General features: G+C 41.2%; 1 protein-coding gene across 2 annotated transcripts in view; it reads left to right on the top strand.

Annotated features, from left to right (window-relative positions):
- LOC113159276 (leucine-rich repeat and fibronectin type-III domain-containing protein 2) overlaps positions 1-23863 on the top strand; it is a 43886-nt gene extending 20023 nt beyond the window's left edge. The window contains exons 1-3 of one of the 2 annotated variants that reach the window (XM_026355891.1): positions 15850-15870; positions 16324-17699; positions 22575-23863. In XM_026355891.1, coding sequence (XP_026211676.1) covers positions 15856-15870; positions 16324-17699; positions 22575-23565 — 2382 coding nt within the window. In that variant the 5' untranslated portion in view covers positions 15850-15855 and the 3' untranslated portion in view covers positions 23566-23863. Of the gene's footprint in view, positions 1-15849; positions 15871-16302; positions 17700-22574 lie in introns of those variants that run through there. The other variant, XM_026355890.1, reaches the window with a different exon arrangement.
- Positions 23864-24087: the final 224 nt, after the last annotated feature.

Below are 24087 nucleotides of genomic sequence, written 5' to 3'. Positions count from 1 at the left end.
CTTCTAGATTAATAGACTAACAGATTTTTTTTTTTTTTTTGCAGTGCACCATACAATTGTAGATCTAATTATCGAGATAGAACTCTCAGCAAACCCACTCAACACTTGTCTTTTGCTTTATGAAGATGACTGCAAACTGAATTGGCGGAGACTGTGGGTGGGTGTAATGATTGTTTTTTTTTTTTTTTTCTTTCTTTCTTTCTTTCTTTTTTATTTTACTTTCTTACTTATTATTACATTAATTCGGGCTTCGCTGCAGCCTTTATCATTACACACGCCTGAGTGCTACAAAATAAAGTCTCTGCAAGACCAAGACGAGGTGAGCCGTTTACATCAGCATCTTAAAAGCAGTGAGTCTGCGGGAGATGCTGAGAACATCATGCAGGTATTTTGTAAAAACTACCACAAAGTGATTTTATTTATTATGTTGCAAGCACACATTATTATGTGTGACAACCCCTTTCTCACCTCGTCAGATAATACTTAATCACTAACAGTTTCTCTCCATCAGTAAAGGTTAACATTGTCACTGTAGCATTCAACTAGAACAACAATACCTTTCTTTATTTCAGTGATTTAACTGCCTATTGACTTGGGATTATGTTGTGTGTGTGTTATTTCAAATGCTTTCACGTGATAATTAATCAGCCTCAGTCCAAAAGGTAACTCCTCCACAACAGAGCCCATCAGCTAAACATCTTATTTGAGGCATTGCAAACTAGGTCACCCCTGTCGCTCCTCCGTGTTGCGCACAATGCACGGTTCCCGAGGTTGGAGTGGATTGATCTGCACTAACTCGCTGCAAGTTTTCTATCCCCACCCAATGCGGTGTGACAAACTCGCCGGAGCTGAACTAATGCCGTTAAAAAGCTGCACCGGCTGCCGTGTGCTTTTGTCTGTTGTGTTTTTCCTCGCTCGCTGCTTACTGCGGAGAGGAAGAGGAAAAAAAGCAGAAGTCTGGCGAGTGAAGAATGCAGAGCTGAGTCAAAAAGCTAAAGAGCGCAACCTCACCAAGCAACAGCTTGTCTTGTAGCTTTTGTGCCACCATTTTTGAAATCTCACCATTAGGAACAAATCTGTTTTCCTTCACCATCAGTTGATAGTTTTATGTCGTGTATATATTTTATTTTATCTCATTCCTCACCTGCCTCCTCTTTGTGATTAGCTGTTTCTATTACAACATCAAGGCTAACGCTTTTGTGGACAAGCATGAGGATAGGAATCTTTTAGTCAGGTTCGTCCCATTGCGTTCTCATTGCATCATATAATTGGGATTATTTTCATGGCTTGGAAATGTTTTGAGAGGGATTCATCAGTGCAAGGTCTTCTATTATCCTACTGAATGTGTTTTTCACAACCGTACAGAAGGAAACAAGCCCTTTGAAAAACCTGTGGCAGAAGGGTCAGATGGAGTGAAAGAAAAGGTGTAACTGGGTCTTTATTTTGAAAAATTGCTTTGATAGGAAGCGTACTATCAGCTTCTTAGTATCTGCATGCCCTCAGAGGTGTTATTGCGAGTCTACTTTAGGACGTTAGTCCATTTACACCTGACGTTAACATACAATCTGTGACTGGATGTCTTCTCTAGACGAGGAAAAACACCTTCTTGCAAAGTGTAAACGCGAGCCGAAGAGCTTGAGATAGTTCTTTTTTTTCTAGGAACACAAGAAATTGATAAAGCCTGTTCAGCAATCAAAAGTGATTAGCTTTCTCAGTATATCCGCAGGTCTTTAAGAAGGTTATGGTTTGTAACCTTTTGGCCTCTCCACGTCTGTGTGGGTTTCATCCGGATGCTCTGGGTTCCTCCTACAGTCCAAAGACGTGCAGGTTTATTGGCAACTGTGAAATCGCCTCTTTCACTGTGTGTTTGAGGTAAACAAGCAAAAATACTTGCAAAAAGGCAGGAGCAATTTGACTGAGATGCAGCAAAGACTTTCTTCCATAAGCTGGCACTAATTTTCTCAGCTTGGTGATTATTTATAGAAACGCCACCTCCTGTGCACCAAAGCCATTTTCTTATTTAATATGGTCCAGATTTTCATATAACAGGCCGCTGATCAAGACCAAGACAAAAATTAGACCTTTAAAACATAAGGTAACCTTTCAGCATCGTTTTTGTGTCTGTTGCTATGGGAAACAACATAAATTATTAGAGAAGCTGAGGCGCAGAGCAAAATGATTTTATCCATGTTTAGTTTCCACTGCCTCAAGCATAATCTGTCAAAGAGTTTCATGAATCTTATTTTCTCAACAGGATGCAGACAGATCGTCTGAGTAAAATATTGTTTTACTCAGCGATCAGAATATTTGAGTCTGAAAGCTTGTGCAGACGTTACAGGAACTGTCATTACAAAAACCTAACCCCATGCCTCAAAAAGTAAAAAAATTGAAATTACAGGAGAAATAGATTAGGAGGCCACAACAGATTAACCTGCTCTATTTGTCCTGTGGCAGACTGAGTGCACAGGTATAGGATTTTTGAAGTACAGTGCATCAGCGTTGTCCTTCTGAAGATCTTACCTTGTGAAAAGAGGCAGTGAGCAGCCAGCGAGGATCAATAAATGGATCGTAGAAGTCTGCAGACCCACTGGCTGAGTCTGACAGTGTGCCCACTCCTGTCTCTCACACTCCTCTAGGCAGTTTTGTTTCAATCAATGGACTCCAGTGACTGGGTGTCTCTGGTCAGTACAGCCATCCCAGTTAGCAGTGGTACAGAGCCCATTAAGTTGCTGTGAGCATTGTGCTCTCCGGAGCAATGATCCTTAAATAGAATTTTCATGTATATCAATGCTAATGTCCCTATGAAGCTGAATCATTGACATATATTTCAGTATAATGCTCAGCTGGTCTCAGTTCATCTTTGACTGATACACAGGAAGACAACACGTTTCTTGGTAAACCAGAAAAACAATTCGTCATGCCCTCTGCTGTTTCCAGTGTCACCACTCGGGGGACGGAAACTCGCAGAGATCAGAGGAAGCCACTACTCAACTGCTGGGTTTCGTTGCATAGCTTCAGTGGCCTCAACGTGCTATAAATTACCAGCTACCTTTGTTGTACAAGTCTCTGGTGATGGGAGATCTTTTTTTCTTTTTTTTTTTTTCTTGTCTTTGGGCCAGTAGTATGACAAAGCGAGGCAGCAGCATCTGCTCCGTGACAGCAGTGTTTACTGTACAGAATATGCAGCAAAGTGCAGTTCACATCAAAGGCAGCGCTCAGTATCTCCGCATCACCGCCTGCTTTCATCATACATCACTTTCAGTTCTCTTATTATCGACGTTTCGGAAACTAATTAAAAGGCATCCTTATCAGGCTTTGAAAGCACATCGTGCATTGAGTAGGAAACAAAAGAAAATCCTATTATTGTAACGGGAATATTGGCTGACTGACTCACATGCAGATTATTTTTTTTCTGATTTGAATCTTCAGTAGCAGATCCTCTTCAAACTAATTTGAAACATACACCATTGTGTCCACGAGGAAAGCCTCATGTCAGACGTGTTCCTGTTGGACAAAAAGGTCCCTGACAGCCTGCTGATTGGTTTTGTGCCCTTCATATTACCTTCCCATTGTGTACCCCTGTCCTGGGTTTATTTCTCCTCGGTGACTTCCTGTCAGCCATTTTGTGAACGCATAGGGGCCCTATCCCAAAGACGTATCTAATTTATGAAGCTCACGCTGTATCACTCCTGCATCGCATACAGACAGTCTTTCGCTTTCAAGAGCATTCACAGAGTGCAAATGAAAATCTGGCATCATATCTGACGCCTCGTTCTTTAGCTGTGTCTCTTTCTGAGGACAGACCTGGGTTCAATTCATATTTCCCAACAGTTTTTGGTCTTTGTTTAATCTTCATGGTGTGGCAGATGGGTAAGGTTTTAATGTTGGGTTTGGTTTGAATTACAGATGGCTGTGTTAATTCCTTTCACAAACACTTTTGCCTGTGATTGTCTAGACATATTCCAGCCTCACTTGATTTGAATTACTTAGAAACACAATGTAGTCATTTTTGCATTAGCATCAAACTGTGGAAGGATTTTCAGGGGCTGTTAAAGCCTGACTGTCCTCAACTGTCCTCGGGAAATTCCAGGAAGTTCACATCAACCTGTCCAAGAAATCCTGCTAATAACAGAATTCTTATGTCATATCTATACAATGTATGTTTTCTGAATTACAATTGTGTTGGCTAATTGAATCAGCTTGGCATGTTAAGGAGGTTTAAAATCAGCTTTTCAATGGACCTTTATGGATGTTTTAATATTTTATGTAATTTCACTGATGCCTATTACTGTGCTGTTTGGAAGAGCAAATAAATAAAATCAGTGATTAATTATTTCCAAAGGTTCTTCTGTGATTTCTCGATTGTTTATTGCTGTAAACTGAGGCTGTCTGGGGTTTGGAGTAGACTTCAATTCCTATTTTTTATGAACTTCTTATCTTTCTTCAGTCTGGCCTGATGGCTCAACCAGTTCCATTGCTTCTTGTCACTTCAATCCTCAAAACGCCCACATGAAGCTCACTCCTTTTCTTTGACTTTTCATGCTAGAATTATGTTTTCATACAGGGCTCAGTGCTTTTCATAACGGCTTCTGGTACTTCTCTGTCTCTGTCTGTTTTTCTCTCAAACTCATATGTTATGCTTACATACTTTGCAAGCTCTCTGCTGTGTGTTTGGAGGATGACTGGCGCTGGTAATCAGCTTTCGACTGGCAGCCTGAAAAAAAGAAGTTAAGGCAGTGAGCAGCTGCCAGCCATCGTGTGTGTACAAGTGTGGATGCTGGTGCATCTGTCAAGTGGTGCGTACATCTCAATGTCACCACAGATAGTTGTCTTTAAGCAGCGAACATGAGAAAGTGAAACAAAATTGAATTTTGAGCCTGTCAACCAGTGCACTTTCAGCAGCCCGTCAAAATCTAATCACAGATGGCTTGATCAGACAGTGTATCTCACTCTGGCAAAAGGGTTTCTGCTTTCCACATGTAAATTTTAGAAAGCTTCCACCCACAGTCAAAGACAGACTGTAGGCTTTTGCATACAGTGTGTGCATGAGTGGCTTTGCCACTGGGCCTGTGCTGTACGTTGGAGCTATAACAAGGATGATCGATGGAGCTTGTTACTCACAAGTCATTTGCATCATCTCTACTGTTTCACAAAACTGCCTTGGTCACCATCATGAACCGTGTTTTTTCTACTTTTTCCACCCTAGCTGATCCCACTCTATCAGAACCCATCTAAAAGTGATGTCCCCTTTCTTTCCTCTTTAGCTTCTCATGCACAGTGGAGAAAAAAAAAAACAAGACAATGGTCTCCGATGCTACTGATCCACTTTTTCCCGGCCTCTCTGTGCTCCCATCGACCCTCCTCTGCACAGTGATCCACTTTTCCTAGCGAATGTTCCCAGGCTATATGTCTTTTTCTCTCCTCCCTCTCTACTGTATCTCCCTCTCTCCCTCTCGCTCTTCCACCCCAATGTGATGGCTTCGTGTTGCGGTGCACCTTCAGGCTGTGTGTGGGATAGTGTTGTGGGCTGGCATCTGGCAGCCTCTGATAAGAGAGCGAATGAGCTGGTGTTATTTCTTCTGAGATGTTTTTCAAAAAAACATTTTTTTTTCTTTTTGGTCATCCAGGAACATTTTTTTTTACTGTGTCTGAAGGACACAGGAGAAAAACATCTACTACACTATAGACCACAGCATAAACGCAGTGACCACAACATGTGCCCTTCAGTCAAAATGTGTGGGGTATGTTGTTATTTGATCCTTTGTGATTTTCTCACAAGCTGCTAAATTTTAAAAGTCCATTAACTGATTATTGTCAACAAGCTCAAAACACTAACGACAAGTTACCATGTACCTAAATGCTACCTAAATGTGGCTGACAAAATTACTTATGGGCTCACTTAATAAATTTACATCCAATGTTGGCTCTTTTATAGCTTTGGTTTCTCATTATTCCTGATAAAAAATATCTACTTTTATCTGCTAACTGCTCCACTGTGTTCACCACCTGATTGCTAACTTTATCTCTGAGTAACTGCATGGTGCAGGTTCTGCAGGACAGTGGAAATGAGGTTGATTAGTGCACTCTTTGAAAGCTGAGAAACCAAAACAGTCAGCTAAAGCGTCAAAAGCTATGTAACATTTTTCTATTTATGCATTTGTTTTTTGTAGAAATATGATCAATTTATCTTCATTTGCAGAGGTACTGTCGAAGGCTTCTGTGTTCCAGATTCACTGAACAGTCTGGCAGCAGTGCAGAAATACCCCCTCATAAAGGTCTTGTAGCTTTCGATTTATTGTAATTTCATAACGACTAATACCTGAACGGTTGGGCAGCAGAGCGCGGCAGAGCAGGGAGAGGTAGGTTGGTTTGAGTGGATTGATTTTGAGGCTCATTCTACTGCTAACTTGCATCCCCAAAAGAGAAGGTGCATATTGTAGCTTTAATGTAAAAAATATAAATTACTACAGATTTACAGTGAAATAAAAAACATGACTAAAACCTGTCCAGAAAGACTCTTCATGACATATAGTTTCTAATAGTTGCATTAGACATAGTAACTTGATCAATTATCAAGATAAAACATGAATAAATAATCATTACTGCAGCTTTAAACTTGGCCTATTTATCACAAACTGGCTCAGAGGCGTAAAAAAGAAATCTGTTGCTAAACTTTACCGTAACAAAGACACTGACTTTGATGGTGCCCTTGTAGAGTCTAGATCTTCCCGATACTGCTTCGGCTCCTGACATCTTGTGTCTAGCTGAAACGCGCTCTGGGCAAACCTTGGCCTTCCCTTGCTGACTGTGAATAGATAATCTGAGCCACGGGGCTGCAGTTTATCACAGATGAAATCTCTTTTCAGGAAGTTTTGGAATTAATTGCTCAGTGGATATAGGGAAACATCTGTATCAAATCTGACTCCTAGGCCTACTTTGTTGAAGAGTGTACATGGCCCTTCTAAATGAAAATATCTCCCCTGTTACACTTTTTCACTATATTAATTATAAGTTTGACCTGGAGGCATGGGGGCAGGGTACAGGGACTAACAGTATTTACCACTGTGCGATTAATTCCAGATAAAACTCCACTGAAAGAGCCAGACACACCTAATTGCTATAATCATCTCCATGTTAGGCCTCACACAGGGATGCGAGGCATCATGGGGCACAGACTGAGTATGGCTTTGATAGGAGTGGAGTCAAAGAAGAGAAATTACGGTTTTGGCAAACTAACTCCACCCTATGATCTACAATCCAGGAGACTCCAAAATCAAGCTGCACTGTAGATATGAAAGATTCAACTCGAAACTCAGTTTTCATGCAACTACTGTGTAAATAAATGTTTTGAAAGTTTTGTTTTAAAGAAAGAAAATGTTGTGTATACGCTTATAGAACAATAAATAGCTGTAGCATCATTTTTGATGTGATGTTTCCTTTATTGTTGAACCTTTGAACTCTCAATTCATTCTCAGTCAAATCACCATAAAATGCATTATGACCTCCGAATAAACAACCAGGATCCGTATCCATCTCTCATCCTCGGGGCTTTTCTGTGTCAGAATCTCGATTCTGCAGTTAGACATGAGATCAAACACATCACAGAGCGCGCGAGAGCCCATACACAATTCCTGACCCGGCGTATCTCACCCTTTGCTCCATCTCACGCTTGAAAGGTTCAGAGGCTCTGGCCGGAAAGTTCAGCAGTCAGGAGCGATGTGATGTGCCAGGCAGGGAGCCAACCAAATATGAAATGAAATAAGATACAAAAGTGAGATGCTTATGCTGGATAAAGGGAGCAAGAGCATAAGGCGTAGGCAATGACTTGTCAATTACCAATTTATGTCTGATTTAGCACAGAACCAGTGGCTTGCCTCGGGAGGTGTGTGGGGTGTTACTGGAAGTATATATGGTAAGCTTTAAAGTTGGTTTGTGTGGGAGCTTTCTGTAACTGTACAGCAGACTGACTCATGCCTTGATATCCCTCCTGTCTTTGTACTACATCTATACACAGGTTACATATCTGCCCTTTTACAGCCAACCCTTGACCCTTTGAACAGTTACCAAATGATGATCATTTAACAATGCAGGGGCCTTAGCAGCATTTTAGCCAGCCTGGTTTAAATGGTGGTATTCCTAGAGACACCTGCTTCCACAAGGTGCCATTAATATACCTAAAGAAAAATGCCCTTGTGATGTATAAAATACAACTATTATTATTGTTTAGTCGTTTGCAAAAGCTACTGTTGCTTCAAATCTGCCACATATGAAGAACAAACTAGTGCCCTTAGCTGGAATAATACCTGATTATATGTTGTTTTGATTCAGCACAGCATTATTGAGTCTACAATAAAATAAAGCTTTTTAGTATCTGTGTCAGTAGCAGTTACACATTAGTTTGTTCTGAGCAGTGAAAATGTTTTCCCCTCTATTGACCTGTTCTCACTCTCTTCTGTCAGTTGTAAGAGTTGGCAGCCAATTTAAACTAACATACATGGTCTAATTTGATACCAGTGGCCTATCATTAGGACCTGCTAACAGTCAAACTGAACCGTTCTGTGAAATTATCTGATTGATTAAAGCGAGCTAAACTCGCCGTGTGACTGCGCTAAAGTGTCAGTGACCAGCAATGATTTCAAACCTAGCTCTACCTAATTACACTACCAAAGTAGGGCGACAGCAAGTGTTCTGTCAATGTGCGACAAACCTCCAGATGGTTTCAGAACCTGCATCATTATAGTGGTCGAAAAAGAAAGAGAAGCTCCACTCGAGCCTGATTCTCCATCTGCAGAATCCACGTCTTAATCATGCTTCTGGCACATCTTTGCTGCAAAATAGCCCAAACAATTCAGTGCAACCTGCTCTCCTCAGATGATTCAGCTTACCTCCACTGGCACATTTGCTGCTCAGCATGAATTAAGCTCATATCAGACATCCCAGACTGCTAGTGCTCATTCTAATATTGCCACGTTTAAGCCTTTTCTTACCTTGCTCTTAAACTTAGATTTTGCCAACTAATGTAACTTAATTTCCCTTCATGATATAAACTTTATAATCATTATAAACATATCCGTTGTCAATACCTTTTAAAGTAATTGCCATGTCATTTCAGCAGGAACTAGATAAGAAGCCTTGAAGACATTTAGGGAATACCGTGTATTCAAAGACATGGACACAGCAAACTAAACAGTTCTGTAGTTCTGATGGTGTGTTAGGGTTAGGGTTAGGGTTAGCAAACTCAGCAGAGGGTACATGGTTGCAAATCCAGGTGTCATTCACAATAAAGAGCAGCTATTGGTGGGACACCTTTTATCCAGGGTATATGGCTTTTAAAGAATACAAGTGTATTTACAGACACAATTACAGTACAACAGCACTTACTGTATCACTAGTCTGGCAACTGGGATGCATTGGCTGTATGACTGTAAAAGTGTATTGACTGTGTATTATTTGTTTTATTTGTTGTTTTGTTTTTCTATAATAGTTTACTAGTCTGAACGTTTTTGGCTCTTTCAGTGAAATTAAATCATACACGGATGATGTTATGCACAAGGACTCATCTGAATAAAGTCTGACTGAAACAAACAGCAGAGAAAGATAAAGAGATTGCAACCTCCACCCACCTAGAGCTAATATTGTGTTGAGTGCCAGTGAATGCGCTCTAACTAGCAGCCTAAATAAGACTACTCAAACATCAAACAGTCTACATATGACAGGCAGGTGACTGCAGACTTGTACACTGCAGATTTGCACGTCAAAGACTTTCTTGTCGATGTTCCCCTGGTTAGAAACACGGGTGTATCCCACATCATTTTTAGTACAACAGTTGTAACAGTTGTAATGTGTCGGGCTTTGTATCTGAGTAGTCATGGTTCCCTGTCACTCTTGTTGGGAGGGTCTGGTTTACCGAGGGGTTTTCTAATCTAATTGGTCAGGTTGACGGTTCATCTCAAGCGCTTCATGCCTGGTAAATTCCTGGAAGTACTCCAACAGCTGTTAACTCCATATCGTCTACAGTATGTGGCCCTTTTCTTCTGTACATTCACATTCATCCACACTTCTTTACGTATTTATTTATTATGGACATTTTGATGCTGCTTTTTTTTCCACTGCAGCTGCTTGTTAATTGATCTAATTAATTGCCCGCATCTAATTATCCTCGGGCTGTTCAGGTCGGGCCTAGCTGATCTTCGATCCCCCTCAGACTTGGTCTCTTGCTCTTTGCCAAATTAATTTAGGATTGCTGGGTTTGGGGACGTTTGGCATGAGTCCAAACATGTAGGCACCTGAAGACCTCTATGGTTAAACGTCTTGCCTACAAGCCTGTGTACTTTACATTACATACAAAAACTCTCAATCTGTCTGTAAGAGCAGCCTTCAAATGGACAACAAGCAGAACAGACACTGCTTTGTCTTTATTCAAGTCCCCCCCCCAACTGATAAAAGTCTGCATCTATTTCACGGAGCCTCTTCTCAGCACCTTGTCGAGAAAGGTAGCAGAAAGACAAGCTCGCAGCTGGTTGATGTAATCCTCAATAGCTGGCTGACCCTGTTCTAGAAAAGCCGGAGCCATTCAGGTTGTCTTTTCTTACGCAGCAGACATAGATTATGTACAATGTGTGTGTGGGTATATTTGATTGAACAGAAAGATTAGTCTGGTTATCATCCAGAGAAGCGTCAGCTGTCGGCCACGTTGTGCTGCTTCCATTTCCCACTCTGATAATCACTAGATTTTTCCAAAAATGTGGTGAGATTCAGCTTTTAAATACCATAGACAATCGTCTACTACTGTCACATATCATTTCATAAGAGATGCACAGGTTTCAGATCTGATGCAGGTGAATCATATGATAGGAAACAAAGGGCTCCACAGAACAAATCCATGTGTTGTCGACTGCTCCAAACAGCAGTAAGAGACAGAGACAGAGTAAGTTGCTACTTTGAAAGACAAAGATGTAATGCCGGCGAGTGCAGCTCTCTCTGCTCAGCGCTCACTCGACATTTTTTTTTTTTTTTAAAGAGACAGCTGTGGTGTACCTCACGCTGCCTCCCCCTGCGTGTGTTGCAGGATTATGCCACCGAACCTCGCTGACAACTGCAAATATCACCGAGGCTAAAAGGGCACGGCTCAGATAGGATGGTCTCAGTGAGGAGGATCCAGACTGTCCCCGCTGTTGCAGCCTCGGCTTGCAATTCTGGGCACTGAAAGATATAAAGCATCCGCCGCGGTTGACGTAATGTGACATTTTTACAGGTCTGTTGGTGTCAAGAGAGGAAGAAGGCCGTCCTCCTCTCCCTGCAGGGGCCACACTAACTATAGTACACTTGGATTTTTGTCTAACAGATGGCAACACAGCTGTGCAGGCATGTTCATGTGAAGGTTACCCTTGTACAACAAACTCCCACTCACAAAAAAACACATTGTTTTGGACAAACTCTCACTGTCTGCCGGCAGCTGAATGACAAAAACAAATCATTTGTCATTTTCTTCTAAAGATATAGACGACAGTTAGAAAAGTGAAAATGATCGTGGTCATAGTTGACTGTTAAAGAATCACACACTGTGTTGCAGCAAGATGATGTCATCCTATTTCTGCCTTTGTTTCCTTCTTTGTGTCCTAGAAATGACTTTTACTGCATCGCCCGCTACTGCATTGCTATTTTCAAGGAACTGAATGGCACCAAAATTACATTCCAAAACTTTCCGCATATACAAAGCAGCATTTCTATGCTTGTTATTAGTCACAGTAGTTTGAGGTTACGGAATAACTGTGGTTATATATTGGACATTTGACACCGTACAAAAAAAAACGTATTCAAATTAAACCCACACCACAATCTTTTACCACCTGTAGCCAAAGTGCTTTTATTGCATAAATCTTGCTACTACATGATGCAACATGTGAGTCCTGGTCTTTCTTTGACACTCCTCACAATTGACTTTGGTTCTTTAGGAATGTTTTGCCTCTCATCTGAAAGACTGGAGTTGGAGTTGTTAACACCCGTGGATCACTGTCCCACCAAACCATCAGGTGATAGAGGCGGAGGAAAGTTGAGCAATGATCCAACCTCTCATATTTATTTATTTGCTGGTGCTCGTTGTCTTGTCAGTAGTTCATTAGGCTGTGCTGAGCAGCCATTCTGGCAAACTGACTTAGTGTAGAGCGGGTCACTAATCAGTGTCCATCAGCGGTCAGTAAGGTACAGTATGTCTCCTCTGTTGACAGGAAATCAGCTACATGAATACATGTTTCCTCTCAGGAAATGGGCAAAAAGACTAAACTGAAACTATTTCCACTCCTCCTTGTATTAAATTATGCACTAACTGTGTTGTCGCTCTTCTAATCATTCCTCATCATAAGGTTTTTTATCATCTTCTTACCCGTGACCTTTTTTTCTTTTTAGTCACCTGCTTAAAAAAACTATAATATGTGGATTGTGTTCCGTTTGCTGTTGGGTTAATTTTAATGGCTCTTGCTGCACAAAATACACATTAAACAGACCAGACTTCCTATGTAGTGATGAGCGAAACCTACAAAGTGAAGTTGAGCGTGATCTAAGCTCCAAAGAGAGCCACAGTGAAGAATCGCTGTGCGAATTACTCTTGTTGAATAATTCTTGGAAAAGAGAAGGCTTTTATTTTGTTGACGAGTATTTGAAGCCATAGATTCGTACAATGAATAGATGTTCAGTCTTTTCTATGTTTGATTGATGCCAGCACCACTGACAGTGAAACCACAACAAGTGATATATATAAACAATGAGAAAGTCTTAAACACTTTTATGTTTGCTGTTGCAAACAACTAATGAGTTTTTATCTTTTTCTTTTTCTTTTTTTCTCTGGTTGAATGAAGCGAACGATTGAATTTTTATTTTTTTTTTGTCTTCATCTTCATCTTAGTCCAAATCGCCTGGGTTAAAGCAAAAGTAAAGTAAAATCATATTTTTAAAAATGACTTGAAACAAGTAGCTGCTGTTTTTAATCTATGACACAGGCTTCCAGTGAGATGTTAGTTAGAAATGCTGCATCTGTTAAGCTTTTCACTCCTGGGTGATGCACATGTAGGATACGTTGGCATATCTAATTAAAGCTAACTTTGTGGCTTGAAAAATGCCGTCTCCAGCTTACTCTCTCTTTAACATGGGGACTGTGTGCAACATTATGTGTCTTCAAAAATACACTATATGATATAATGCTCTTATATGATGTCAGGCTCAAAGTCCGAGACTAAAGCACAGCTCCCAGGAAAAAATCCCCAGTTGATGATCCATGTAGACAATATGGAAATAAGTCAAAATGTAAGCAGCACAGGAGCTGCTAAGGTTAAATTAGTGGCAGCTACACTAATAAGCACTATTAACTACACTATTAACCTGTACATCATGTACATAGTTATAATGTCCAAATGGTGTATATGTTGACCTTTATTGTTACTATACTTTAGCATTTCTAGTGTAAGTAGCATGCTGGATACAGCTTAAAACAGCACACGACACAACCTCTTGCTGAGCTGAGATGTCCTGTTGCTATAGACCAGCGTTGGTCCTTCACTGTCTGGGAAGGGATTTAGCATACGGTCAATCACTGTGATACAAAGTGAACAAGAGGAGAATAATTGACATATAAAGCTCAGTCTTTCAAAAATTTAATATACGCTACGCTAGTTTATAAATAATGTATATAAGCAGTGCATAGAAATTAAATAAAAAGCCCAGTAGCCTACTTTCCACAGGCACAATAACCATTAAAGAAGCAAGACGGTTACAACCATTCAAATCTTTTCATAATGAATTACAGTTTTATATGTCATCACTACTAATGCACTGTGGGACCGTATAGAATCTGTGCCTGTGGGTGTTTTCGAAGTATCATTGTCCCTTATACTGAATTGTAGAGGGTGTTGCAGACTTGGTAAAGGCCAGGAGTAAATTGGTGTGGACCTTAAACATGGCCCGTGGCTCTCTTTGTGACTGAACCTCTTCTTTCCCCAAAAGGTCACCTCTGCCTCTTCTCGGCCTACTTTTCTCTGCCCAGTAACCACAATACTGCCCACAAATGACGCACACTTTAATGGGAAAACAGTTGCAAGGTTGGAAATTATACTGAACTTTTCAGCCAGCGTTTCTGCAAATTTAGATTTTTTTTGTCCCCCCCCCCCCCCAGTCTTTAAGAAATGCTTACCCACCACAATTGTACCTTTTCAGGGGAAAGGAACATCAAAACAAAATAAAAAGGCAGCTTTTCTTTCAGGTTCGCAGGGCTTTTCAGTTGGTTGTTTCTAGATGCAGTCCATTAAAATGAGTCCATGAGAGAAAGTGTCTGTCATCACTGACAGCTCTCACCATGAGGCCTTGTGGGGATTAGCTCCAGAGTGCTGAGAGGGTCAGAACAGTATGCATCAAGTCTGCAATTATTGGGCTAAAATAAACACCTTTTTTACAGAGTTTCACACTTTTCTGCAGCGCTGATTGAATTTTAATATAATGTGCTGCTCAGACATGTGACAGTTGGGAGAAAAGGGCAATCTGTGAATGTGGAACGGCTGCAGTTTTGTTTTTTTTTTTTTGCCACATCGTATCATTTGAAAAGAAACCAAACATATGCATCTAATGTATGTTTCGACTTGTGTACAATAGTCAAAATGTAATTTACACCCAGAAAAGGTTTACATTTTTATAAATCAGTGGTATAGTTTGATTGGTTTATTATTTGTGTGGGTGGGCACCAATATGGTTATCTTGACAACTTCAGCTGTGTGTTGTTACTTAACCAGCTGGAAGTCCAGCGTTGTTAGCTGCTGGTTAGGCACTCCTTACATTATCCGTGTTATGCAGTAAGTACTGTGGATGTTGAGGCTGCAGAACAGCTTGGTGCTACATAATCTGTGCTATGCGGACTTGAAAAGGGGAGAAAGCTTTTTTCATGATCATCACAGTCAAATTAAGTAAAATGGACATTTGCTCAATTCAAAATGGATTGTTTAAAGCTTGTAAAGCTACAAAATGCCTTTATGGTTTCTAATTTGAGCAGGCGCCTGATCGATGTGGCTACACAAGGAACACTACAGTTTGCTGACTCCTTTCTGCCTGTGATACTGTTACATTTTATTTAAGCATCCACCACTATCTTGTACTTAAATGTAAAGGTTATATAGTTTCAAAGCGGCGGGTTTCAAGAGATAAGCTGAGCCAAATATTGTAAAGACAGTATACTTACTTATTTACCTGTTTCTATTTGTCACACGTTCCACTTTTCTTCTGTTTCTTCTCTTTCATTTCAGATTGGAGTTATTTAGCATATGTATTTTATATACCCTGTTATTTTACTGTACTGAAATGCAAAGTAAGTTATATTCACTGGCCTCATGCTGACACCAGCCTTATATACTTATGAATAAATAACAAATGCGAGGAGAAAACATAGTAAAACATAGTATAAACTACTGTAAAACTACTAACATTGCGGTCTCACCACCAGCCTCAATGCAGCTTTCCAATAATAAATGTTTCTTGTGAAAAAAAAGAAAAAGATTGAAATAGATTTTCAGGTTTTGAGTGTTTTGGGAATTAATGATACAAATGTCTGGGTGTAGTAATAGGTCTTTGGATGAAGCCAAGTGTGGCCATCCATTCAGAGGAGTCAGCCAGGTGTTAAGACATTCACAGAGGCCGATGAGTCTAACACTTGCAGCTTGTGGAATATTTTTATTTTCCAAATGGCGTTATCATTTGAAATAAAGCAGTGCAGAGACGGTGGAGAGTGGGAACAAAATTAAAATAAAAACACACAGAGAGATATAGAAAGTGAAAGACAGTGTTGAAATATATACAAAACGTAGACCTCCTTTTATTCCAATGAGGAACTCATCTATTGTTTGCTGGATATACATGCATTTGCACTAAACTTGAACCAGGTTCCACTGCATGCAAGCGAGTACATCTGTAATGACAGCTTATAAGTATGTGCGTCATTAAAAATAGCTTCTTAGCACTGATTAATCTAATCATTCAGACGCTGGTATCACACACCTGCTTTGCATTGGAAGATACATGCATATGTTATAAAGGAGAATATGTGAACAATTCTCCAGGATGGTAATCAGACCAGCTCATCATCTGCTGGTTTAATGACAATTGTAAAATCTTTCTGTTTAAAATTTTTAGTGGAAAGCATGGATGGATGAGTAACTGTGAGACATGTGCCAGTTAGTTAATGTTGTAGCACTGAATGCACCAAACATGTCTTAAATAAGTGTTAACAACCTAAATCTCAAATTTAAACTCATACTTTTGTTTTCACAGGTCCCCTTTTTATGAACTAACATGGACAAAGTGGTCATCTGTCTCCTGCTTCTGGGAACTGCAGTTATGATGGTCCATGCATGTCCCAAATACTGTGTCTGCCAGAATCTCTCAGAGTCTCTGGGGACTCTGTGTCCCTCCAAAGGTCTGCTCTTCGTGCCACCAGACATCGACCGGCGAACCGTGGAGCTGCGGCTGGGTGGCAATTTCATCCTCAAGGTCACCACTCAGGACTTTGCCAACATGACAGGTCTGGTGGATCTAACCTTGTCCCGCAACACCATTAGCGCCATCCAGCCTTTCTCATTCATTGACCTGGAGACTCTCAGATCCTTGCACCTGGACAGTAACCGGTTGACCGAACTGGGACCAGATGACCTCCGAGGTCTGGTCAACCTGCAGCACCTGATCCTCAACAACAATCAGCTGAGTAGGATCTCCAAAGCAGCCTTTGATGACTTGTTACTGACACTGGAGGATCTAGACTTGTCATATAATAACTTGCGCAGTGTGCCTTGGGAAGCCATCCGCAAGATGGTCAACCTTCATCAAATGAGTCTGGATCATAACCTCATCGCTTTCATTGCTGAGGGGACTTTTACAGATCTGGATAAATTGGCTCGCTTGGATCTCACCTCTAACCGTCTGCAGAAGCTCCCTCCAGACCCCATCTTTGCACGCTCTCAGAGCAACGTAGTGCTGAGCACTCCTTATGCACCTCCGCTCTCTTTAAGCTTTGGTGGAAACCCATTGCACTGCAACTGTGAAGTGCTCTGGCTTCGAAGATTGGAACGTGAGGATGATATGGAGACTTGTGCTTCTCCCGCAACCTTGAAGGGTCGCTATTTTTGGTCAGTTCGCGAGGAAGAGTTTGTGTGCGAGCCCCCTTTGATCACGCAACATACACACAAGCTGCTAGTGCTAGAAGGCCAAACAGCTAGCCTGCGCTGCAAAGCTGTTGGTGATCCAATGCCCACTGTGCATTGGGTTGCTCCTGATGACCGATTGATTAGCAACTCCTCTCGAGCCACGGTATATGAAAATGGCACCCTGGACATAACAATCACCACATCCAAGGATTACGGGACCTTTACATGCATAGCTGCTAATGCTGCTGGGGAATCTACAGCCTCTATTGAGCTATCAATCATTCAACTCCCGCATCTGAGTAATGGTACAAATCGTACCACACAGTCCAAGTCAGGGCTTTCAGACATAACTAGTTCTACCAAGATTAGCAAAGGGGAGCCTAAACCTCTGCCAGAGAAGGTGGTGTCTGTATCAGAGGTGACTGCTGTCTCTGCTCTGGTGAAGTGGACTGTTACCAAATCAACACCAAAGGTCAAAATGTATCAGCTTCAGTACAACTGTTCTGAAGATGAAGTCCTCATTTACAGGTAAGAATGACTAATGAAATTCAATTACACCCAAGTAGGATCTTAGACCTTTTCTTATTCTAGTGGTGAATTAAGCCCATTGCATAATCTTTCACTTCAAAATTCTTGCAGCTCAGCTTCTTCAGTCAATTGCTAATTGTTTGCTGGTTGAGAATTTGAGACAGCCAATTTCTTTGAAGTGTTACTCAGAGATCAGTATTCATTTCTTCCTAATCCTTCTTGAGATGTTTTTTTTTTTTTCTTTTTTCCTAAAATTGACAATTTGGTGGGAATGCTGCTTTCATATTTTCAAGAAAGCCAAAGTGAAATCTTTGCCCTGAACGATTAATTAGAAATCCAAGAAGAAAAAGGATTATGGACCTTCGTTTTAATTTATTTTCCTTAAGCTGCTCAAGTCTATAAAATGTAAGCCTGGAGACTGCGGATGGAGATCTTTGAGTTCTGTGAAATCAATTTACTACGTCAAACAAAACGGTGAAAGTAGTGACATTTAGGATAATTGAGCTTCAAATATAAGAGACAGCATCTGTGCTTAAAATTAAACCGTTTGGAGAAGGCACTGAAAACAAACTGAGGTGTGATGTAAGAACAAACAGATCAATTCCATGAATCATGTATGTGAATCTGAAGGACCGATTTTATCTGACAGCTCCTAAGCTTTTAAACCTTGATCATGTATCATCAGTATCCTGTACATCATGCACTTTTTGAATTCAATTTGTGGGCTCAACTAGTACAAGTCAACTAGAACCTGGAGAAAACCATGCAAATAATTAGAAATCCTTTGCATGTAATGCCACTGTATTTGTTTTCGGACAAAATCTGAGAGAAATTAAGCTCATTAATGAAAAAAGCAAACAAACAAACAAAACAAGACTTTGAATATTTAATCTATTAAGAAAGGTCATATTTGAAAGCCAACGGCAACAAATGTTAGTGCGCCATTCATTATTGAGATTGCTTTATTTTATTTACTGCATGTTGGACAGAATCAGGTTTTAATAAATAAGTAGATGTTTCTAGTCAAAAATAAACAGATGGTGGTAACTATGCATTCGAATTGTTATTTTGGACAGTGTGTTTTTGGACAAAGACAAAAAACTCCAACCCAACAACAAAAGTGACCACAGCAACTCTAACGTCCAGCTGAGCGGTGGTCATCAGAAACAGACTTTGAGGCAGATGTCTCCAAAAACCCGTCTCCTCAGTTCCTCCCGCTCTTTGCATCTTTTTCTTGCATCTCTCCATGAAACCTTCGTGGGAGGGACTAAGATGCAAGTGAGGGAAACTTGGATGTTATTAGAGGACTTGGGATGTACCCGTAGTGACATCTACAAATGTAATCTCCTGGACCTTTTGCACTCATGCGGTCTCATATGAATATTACCCCGCCTCCCTATTTAAAAGTTGGCACTGTGGTAGTCCCGACCAGGTCCGTGCCAAAAATGCTGGACACTAAGTGATCCAAACTCATTTTATTTTGCTTTCATCTGACCAAAGAACACGCTGCCAGTATTAATCAGGTTTCTTCCCATGTTCTTTGGCAAAAGTTTAATTTTGCTGTTTTTAATTTTTAATTATTTGTTTTGTTTTTTATTTCTTCTTGGTTGCCACCCAAAGAGTGGATTTCAATGTAATGCAATGCAATGTCCTCCCCAGTGTCTTTCCTTGTGCCAAGGCAGCAGCACCTCTCTGTCCGTTTGGCAGGGCAAGGTTGTATAAATAGCTCATTGTGCACAGCTTATGTTGTATCATCGCCCATCGTCAGAGCTCACTCACTGGTTTCTTACTTGTTTGGGCACGATGCCTTACAGTACAAGGTGGAGCCATGTTGCATTAGACACAAGCCAGGTCAAAACAGAAACAGAGAGAGCTGTGGGGGTCACGGCTCAGTTTACAACCATGCTCATGCAACTAGACTATTAGCAAGAAATCACAGGTGTCCCTTTAGCTGCAGTGATAAATGTAAATGATCACTTCTACTGATGACCTGTTTTATAATCACACAGATGAGATTAAGTACCATACACTTCAACTAAAAAAATACAATTATTGTAAAATGATAGAATTTCAGTGATGGTGCACAGGGAAGTACTTGGTTTAGCTGTGTTCTATAAATGACTTAATGGCTGCCTCCAGAGAACGGTTATGTTTATTATTATTTACAGCATCAGAATAGTGTGAAAATTGCTGAAGTGACCTGTTGTGAATAGCACTTCCAGTAGCTTTATGTCACATTTATGCTTCACTGCCAACTGATGGTGAATCCCTTCAGCAGCACTTCATCGCCCAGTTGTCCTACACAATGTACCTGAACTGTTCATTCCAGCACGCTGTTGAATGAAACATAATTGACAGAATATTGGAAGAAAAAAAAAAAAAAACGGTTGGTTATTAGCTAGGAATATGAGATTTGAACTGTACACAGTATTGAAGAAAGATATTACTTTGTTCAAACACTGTGAATGCAACTCAACGTCCTGTGAATTCAGTAATAAGGTGTTTATCTGATTTCCATCCTCGCACACTTCTGTGCCAGTTTGTCGTGCCAGGGAAACGAGAGCAATGTGGATTTTCAATACCTTTTTCTCTTCCCGGCGAAGGAAACATTGGATGACTCATCTGTGTGTTTCTGGAAAATGCTTTATAAATTTTCTCTAATATCAACCAAATTGCAGACATAGCGGTGACGTGTGCTTTAGAAACCCTGCCACTGAATTTTCAGTGGCGAAATCGTTTCACAGAAAAGTGATAATTCTTATTGAAGGGCGTGATTTTGTGGGAAGCAACAGTCACAGAACACATATTTGTTATGGATGTTGTTTTAACACAATTCTCTTATGTTTATTTTCTCGTGTGGTTAACTGGTTTTTACTCTCTCATACAGCAAATGTTTATGGTGATTTTCTCAGTTTAACCTCACTGCTCAGCTGTTAATTAATTGATGATTTCAACTACTGTTTTTGAAATCATATTTATGAGGGTTCATTGCCTAGATTGCTGACATTGTTTTTCCAGGGCCCTGTCCACACTGAAGCAGGCCATGATTACAGATCAATCAGAGGTACACAGGGAGGGAGAAAAAGTGTATGGCTTCTCTTGAGCACGTGAGACTATTCAGCATCTTACTCATTTTAAGGATGAGGCAAATAAGGATGATGTCCAAACCCCATGCGGCGGTGTTCTTCTGGAAGCAGCATGGCCACCACATATCCTGGGTTAATGTAGTTTATATCTTACCTAAATTATTTAGGCTTCAATTGCAATCATACTGATTTCGCCCAAAGTTCAACCTACAAAACCAAACCCTACTGGATCCCAAACGTGATATCTAAATTTCTGCACTAACCTTGTCTGAATCTTCCTACCGACAGACCTTGTCAAGTTCAGTTCACAGTTCCACCTGTGTCAGCCCTTTGCTTAACCACCACCCACTGCAAACGTTTCCTGTGACTTACTCTAAGTTAGCAAATTTAGCGCTTCAGTCATTCAAAACATTCAGCATGAGAGCATAATCCAGCCAGCGCATTATATTCCTGGCCAAAACCTAATGGCATTTGCAGTGTTGTTGTATGGAAACAGAGACAGGATTAAAGGTCAGTGGAGGTTTTAAATGAAAAGTAAACTGATGGGCACACAATCCTGTTGCAAGACACGAATGTAGATATTGGATGATTCTGCAAAGCCCCCAATACGTTCAGCCTTATCTAATAACCTATTCTGTGCACAGTCATGCATTCTAGCACGCTGTTTAATGAAAGCTAATTGACAGAATATAGGAAGGAGAAAAAAAAAAGAAGGCTCAGTATGAGCTGGGAATATGAGATTTAAACTATACACAGCGCTGAAGAAAGATATTAAATTGTTCAAATACTGTGAACGCAAGTCATATTGATTATGGAATGGCCGATATTCGTGGGGATACTGTGCACATATGAGGTTATTTATGTGCGGTGCATAACTAATGTGTGAGGCTTACTTTGACATCTCAGTGATGTTCCGTGCAGTTGTGGAAGGACACAGTCGGTAGAGTTAATTACACTTAAAAGAGAGCTCCCAGCACATGTCAACAAAAGCTACGACAGTGACAGCGTTGATCTGATTCCTTCAGAACACAGCTTTTACAAATCAGCCTGTGTAAGGTTTTAAAAAGGTAATTGCAGCATGTTTGACTAGTCAAGCACTGCGAGAAACTGCACGCCAAGACAAACTACATCAATTAAATACTTTTCCAATTAACTTTGCTTTTGATAGCAAGCCCCTTTCATATCACCATAAGGAAAGAAGTGTTTAAATATTGTCAGGAGTATTTAAATGTCTATCTTTCATGCCATAATGTGACAACTTCGGTACTAATTAGATGTTTCTGCAGCTAGACAGACGAGTTTGATGGATGAAAACTTCACCGCATGTTTACGCTACAGAAACAGAGTTTCTCACAGCATTTCATTGATTGGCAATACATCACAAACAATTAACATGCAGCAGCAGCAGAGTTTCTGTTAATCAGACATATTTAAACATCTGAAATTACAACAACTTAATGCGTGTTAAATGGGATGTACCAGAAATTGCATTTAGCCAGAACAATATTCAAAAAGTGGCCACTGAATGCTTATCTCATTACAGCTGCTGCATGCATATCAAATGCGACACTGGGACTGGTGAAGTCATCTTTCTGAGTTACTCTGTGCATATAAATAGCTCCTTTAGCATTTTTCATTTTGGCTATTTCTTTGATCTGCCGGAACACAGCAGACTGAGCCAGAGACGCCTTTTAATGCTAAAGTTCTCTTGCCTTATGTTTAACTCCCAAGACAGGACGTCTGTATTCTAATGCTGTTTCTTTGTGTGTGTGTGTGTGTGTGTTTTCAGGATGATTCCGATGACCAGCAGAGTGTTTGTAGTCACAAATCTTGTCCCAGGGATGCAATATGACCTGTGTGTCCTGGCCATCTGGGAGGACACTGCCACCACCCTTACTGCCACCAACATTGTCGGCTGCGTCCAGTTTATCACCAGGGAGGACTACGCCCAGTGCCAGTCTCTCCACAGTGGTTTTCTAGGTGGCACCATGATTCTGGTCATTGGAGGCATCATTGTGGCCACGCTGCTGGTCTTCATCATCATCCTCATGGTGCGCTACAAGGTGACCAGTGGCATCCAGACGAGCAAATTGCCCACTGTGAGCAACACATACTCGCAGACCAATGGAGGGTTGAACAGGTTCAATGGCGCTCCGCCGCAGGTCAAGTCCACAGTGGTGGTAATGCGTGAGGAAATGGTAGAGTTCAAGTGTGGATCCCTCCAAAGCAGCCTGTCCTCATCCTCCTCCTCGTCTAACTCATTAGACAGCCAAACAGGGCGAGCGGCATGCGACCGCTACAGCATGCAGGGCAGTGAATGCAGCACCCTACCCAGCAGCAAGTTCAGAAGGCATGGGCACGGCGCCAAAGCACGGCCAAACCTGGACCACCTTTTAGGGGCCTTTACATCACTTGAGCTGCGTGGGGTGGCGAGGGACCACCAAGGGACTTCTGGCGCCTCCACCAGTTCCAATGCTATGATGGTGGCGGCTACGGCACCCCCATCAGATAAAGAACCCCTGCTTGGAAGGGCCGAGTCCACCACCATGCTGGGTCGTCTCCTAGGGCTGCCACAGGAGAGCAAGCCCAAGAGGAGCCACTCATTTGACATGGGTCATGTGGGGGCCACACAGTGTCGCAGCAGTTACCCACGCAGGATCAGCAACATCTGGACTAAACGCAGTCTGTCTGTTAATGGCATGCTGCTGCAGTATGACGACAGTGAGGACGAGAAGCCCACTTGCGAGAGCTCTGAGTGGGTGATGGAGAGCACAGTTTGAGTACAGCTGGCAGAACTATGAGGGCCATGGCCAAAAAATACATCTATGTCAGGAACCAAAGGAACATGAGGGCAGAGGGAGCGAAGCTGCCTCTGGGGATTGCATGAAGTTCATCCATGTGAATACTTATCTGCAAAAAAAGACACTCAGCGTGATCGATTCCTGGCCATGAGTTCAGCTCTCTGACAGTCTCTAACTGTAAAACTGTCCCCGTTTGAAACTATGTGGATCCTCGAATTGTGCGGATATACAGTATGAACTGGGTGGTGTAATTCCCAACCCGCAGGGCTCAGATAAAAAGAAGGTTGAAGAAAGATGAGCAGTTCAAAGTGGATTTACTGTGTCTCTATCATTAAAAAAAAAAAACAAAATGCCAAGAGCATTTGCCTCGACTTTGGTGAACTCAATCACAGTGTCGTGGACCCTCAACACGAAGAAGTGCTACTGTGCAACAGTAGAGGGAAGGACCAGAGGAGTGATTAGAACATTAAAACAAAGTCACTTTTGTTTTCGTTTGGGTTT

This window comes from Anabas testudineus, chromosome 12 (assembly GCF_900324465.2).
Source record: "Anabas testudineus chromosome 12, fAnaTes1.2, whole genome shotgun sequence".
NCBI lineage: Eukaryota > Metazoa > Chordata > Actinopteri > Anabantiformes > Anabantidae > Anabas > Anabas testudineus.
Note: the sequence above shows the minus strand (reverse complement) of the source record. Positions and strands in the feature narration are given on the sequence as shown.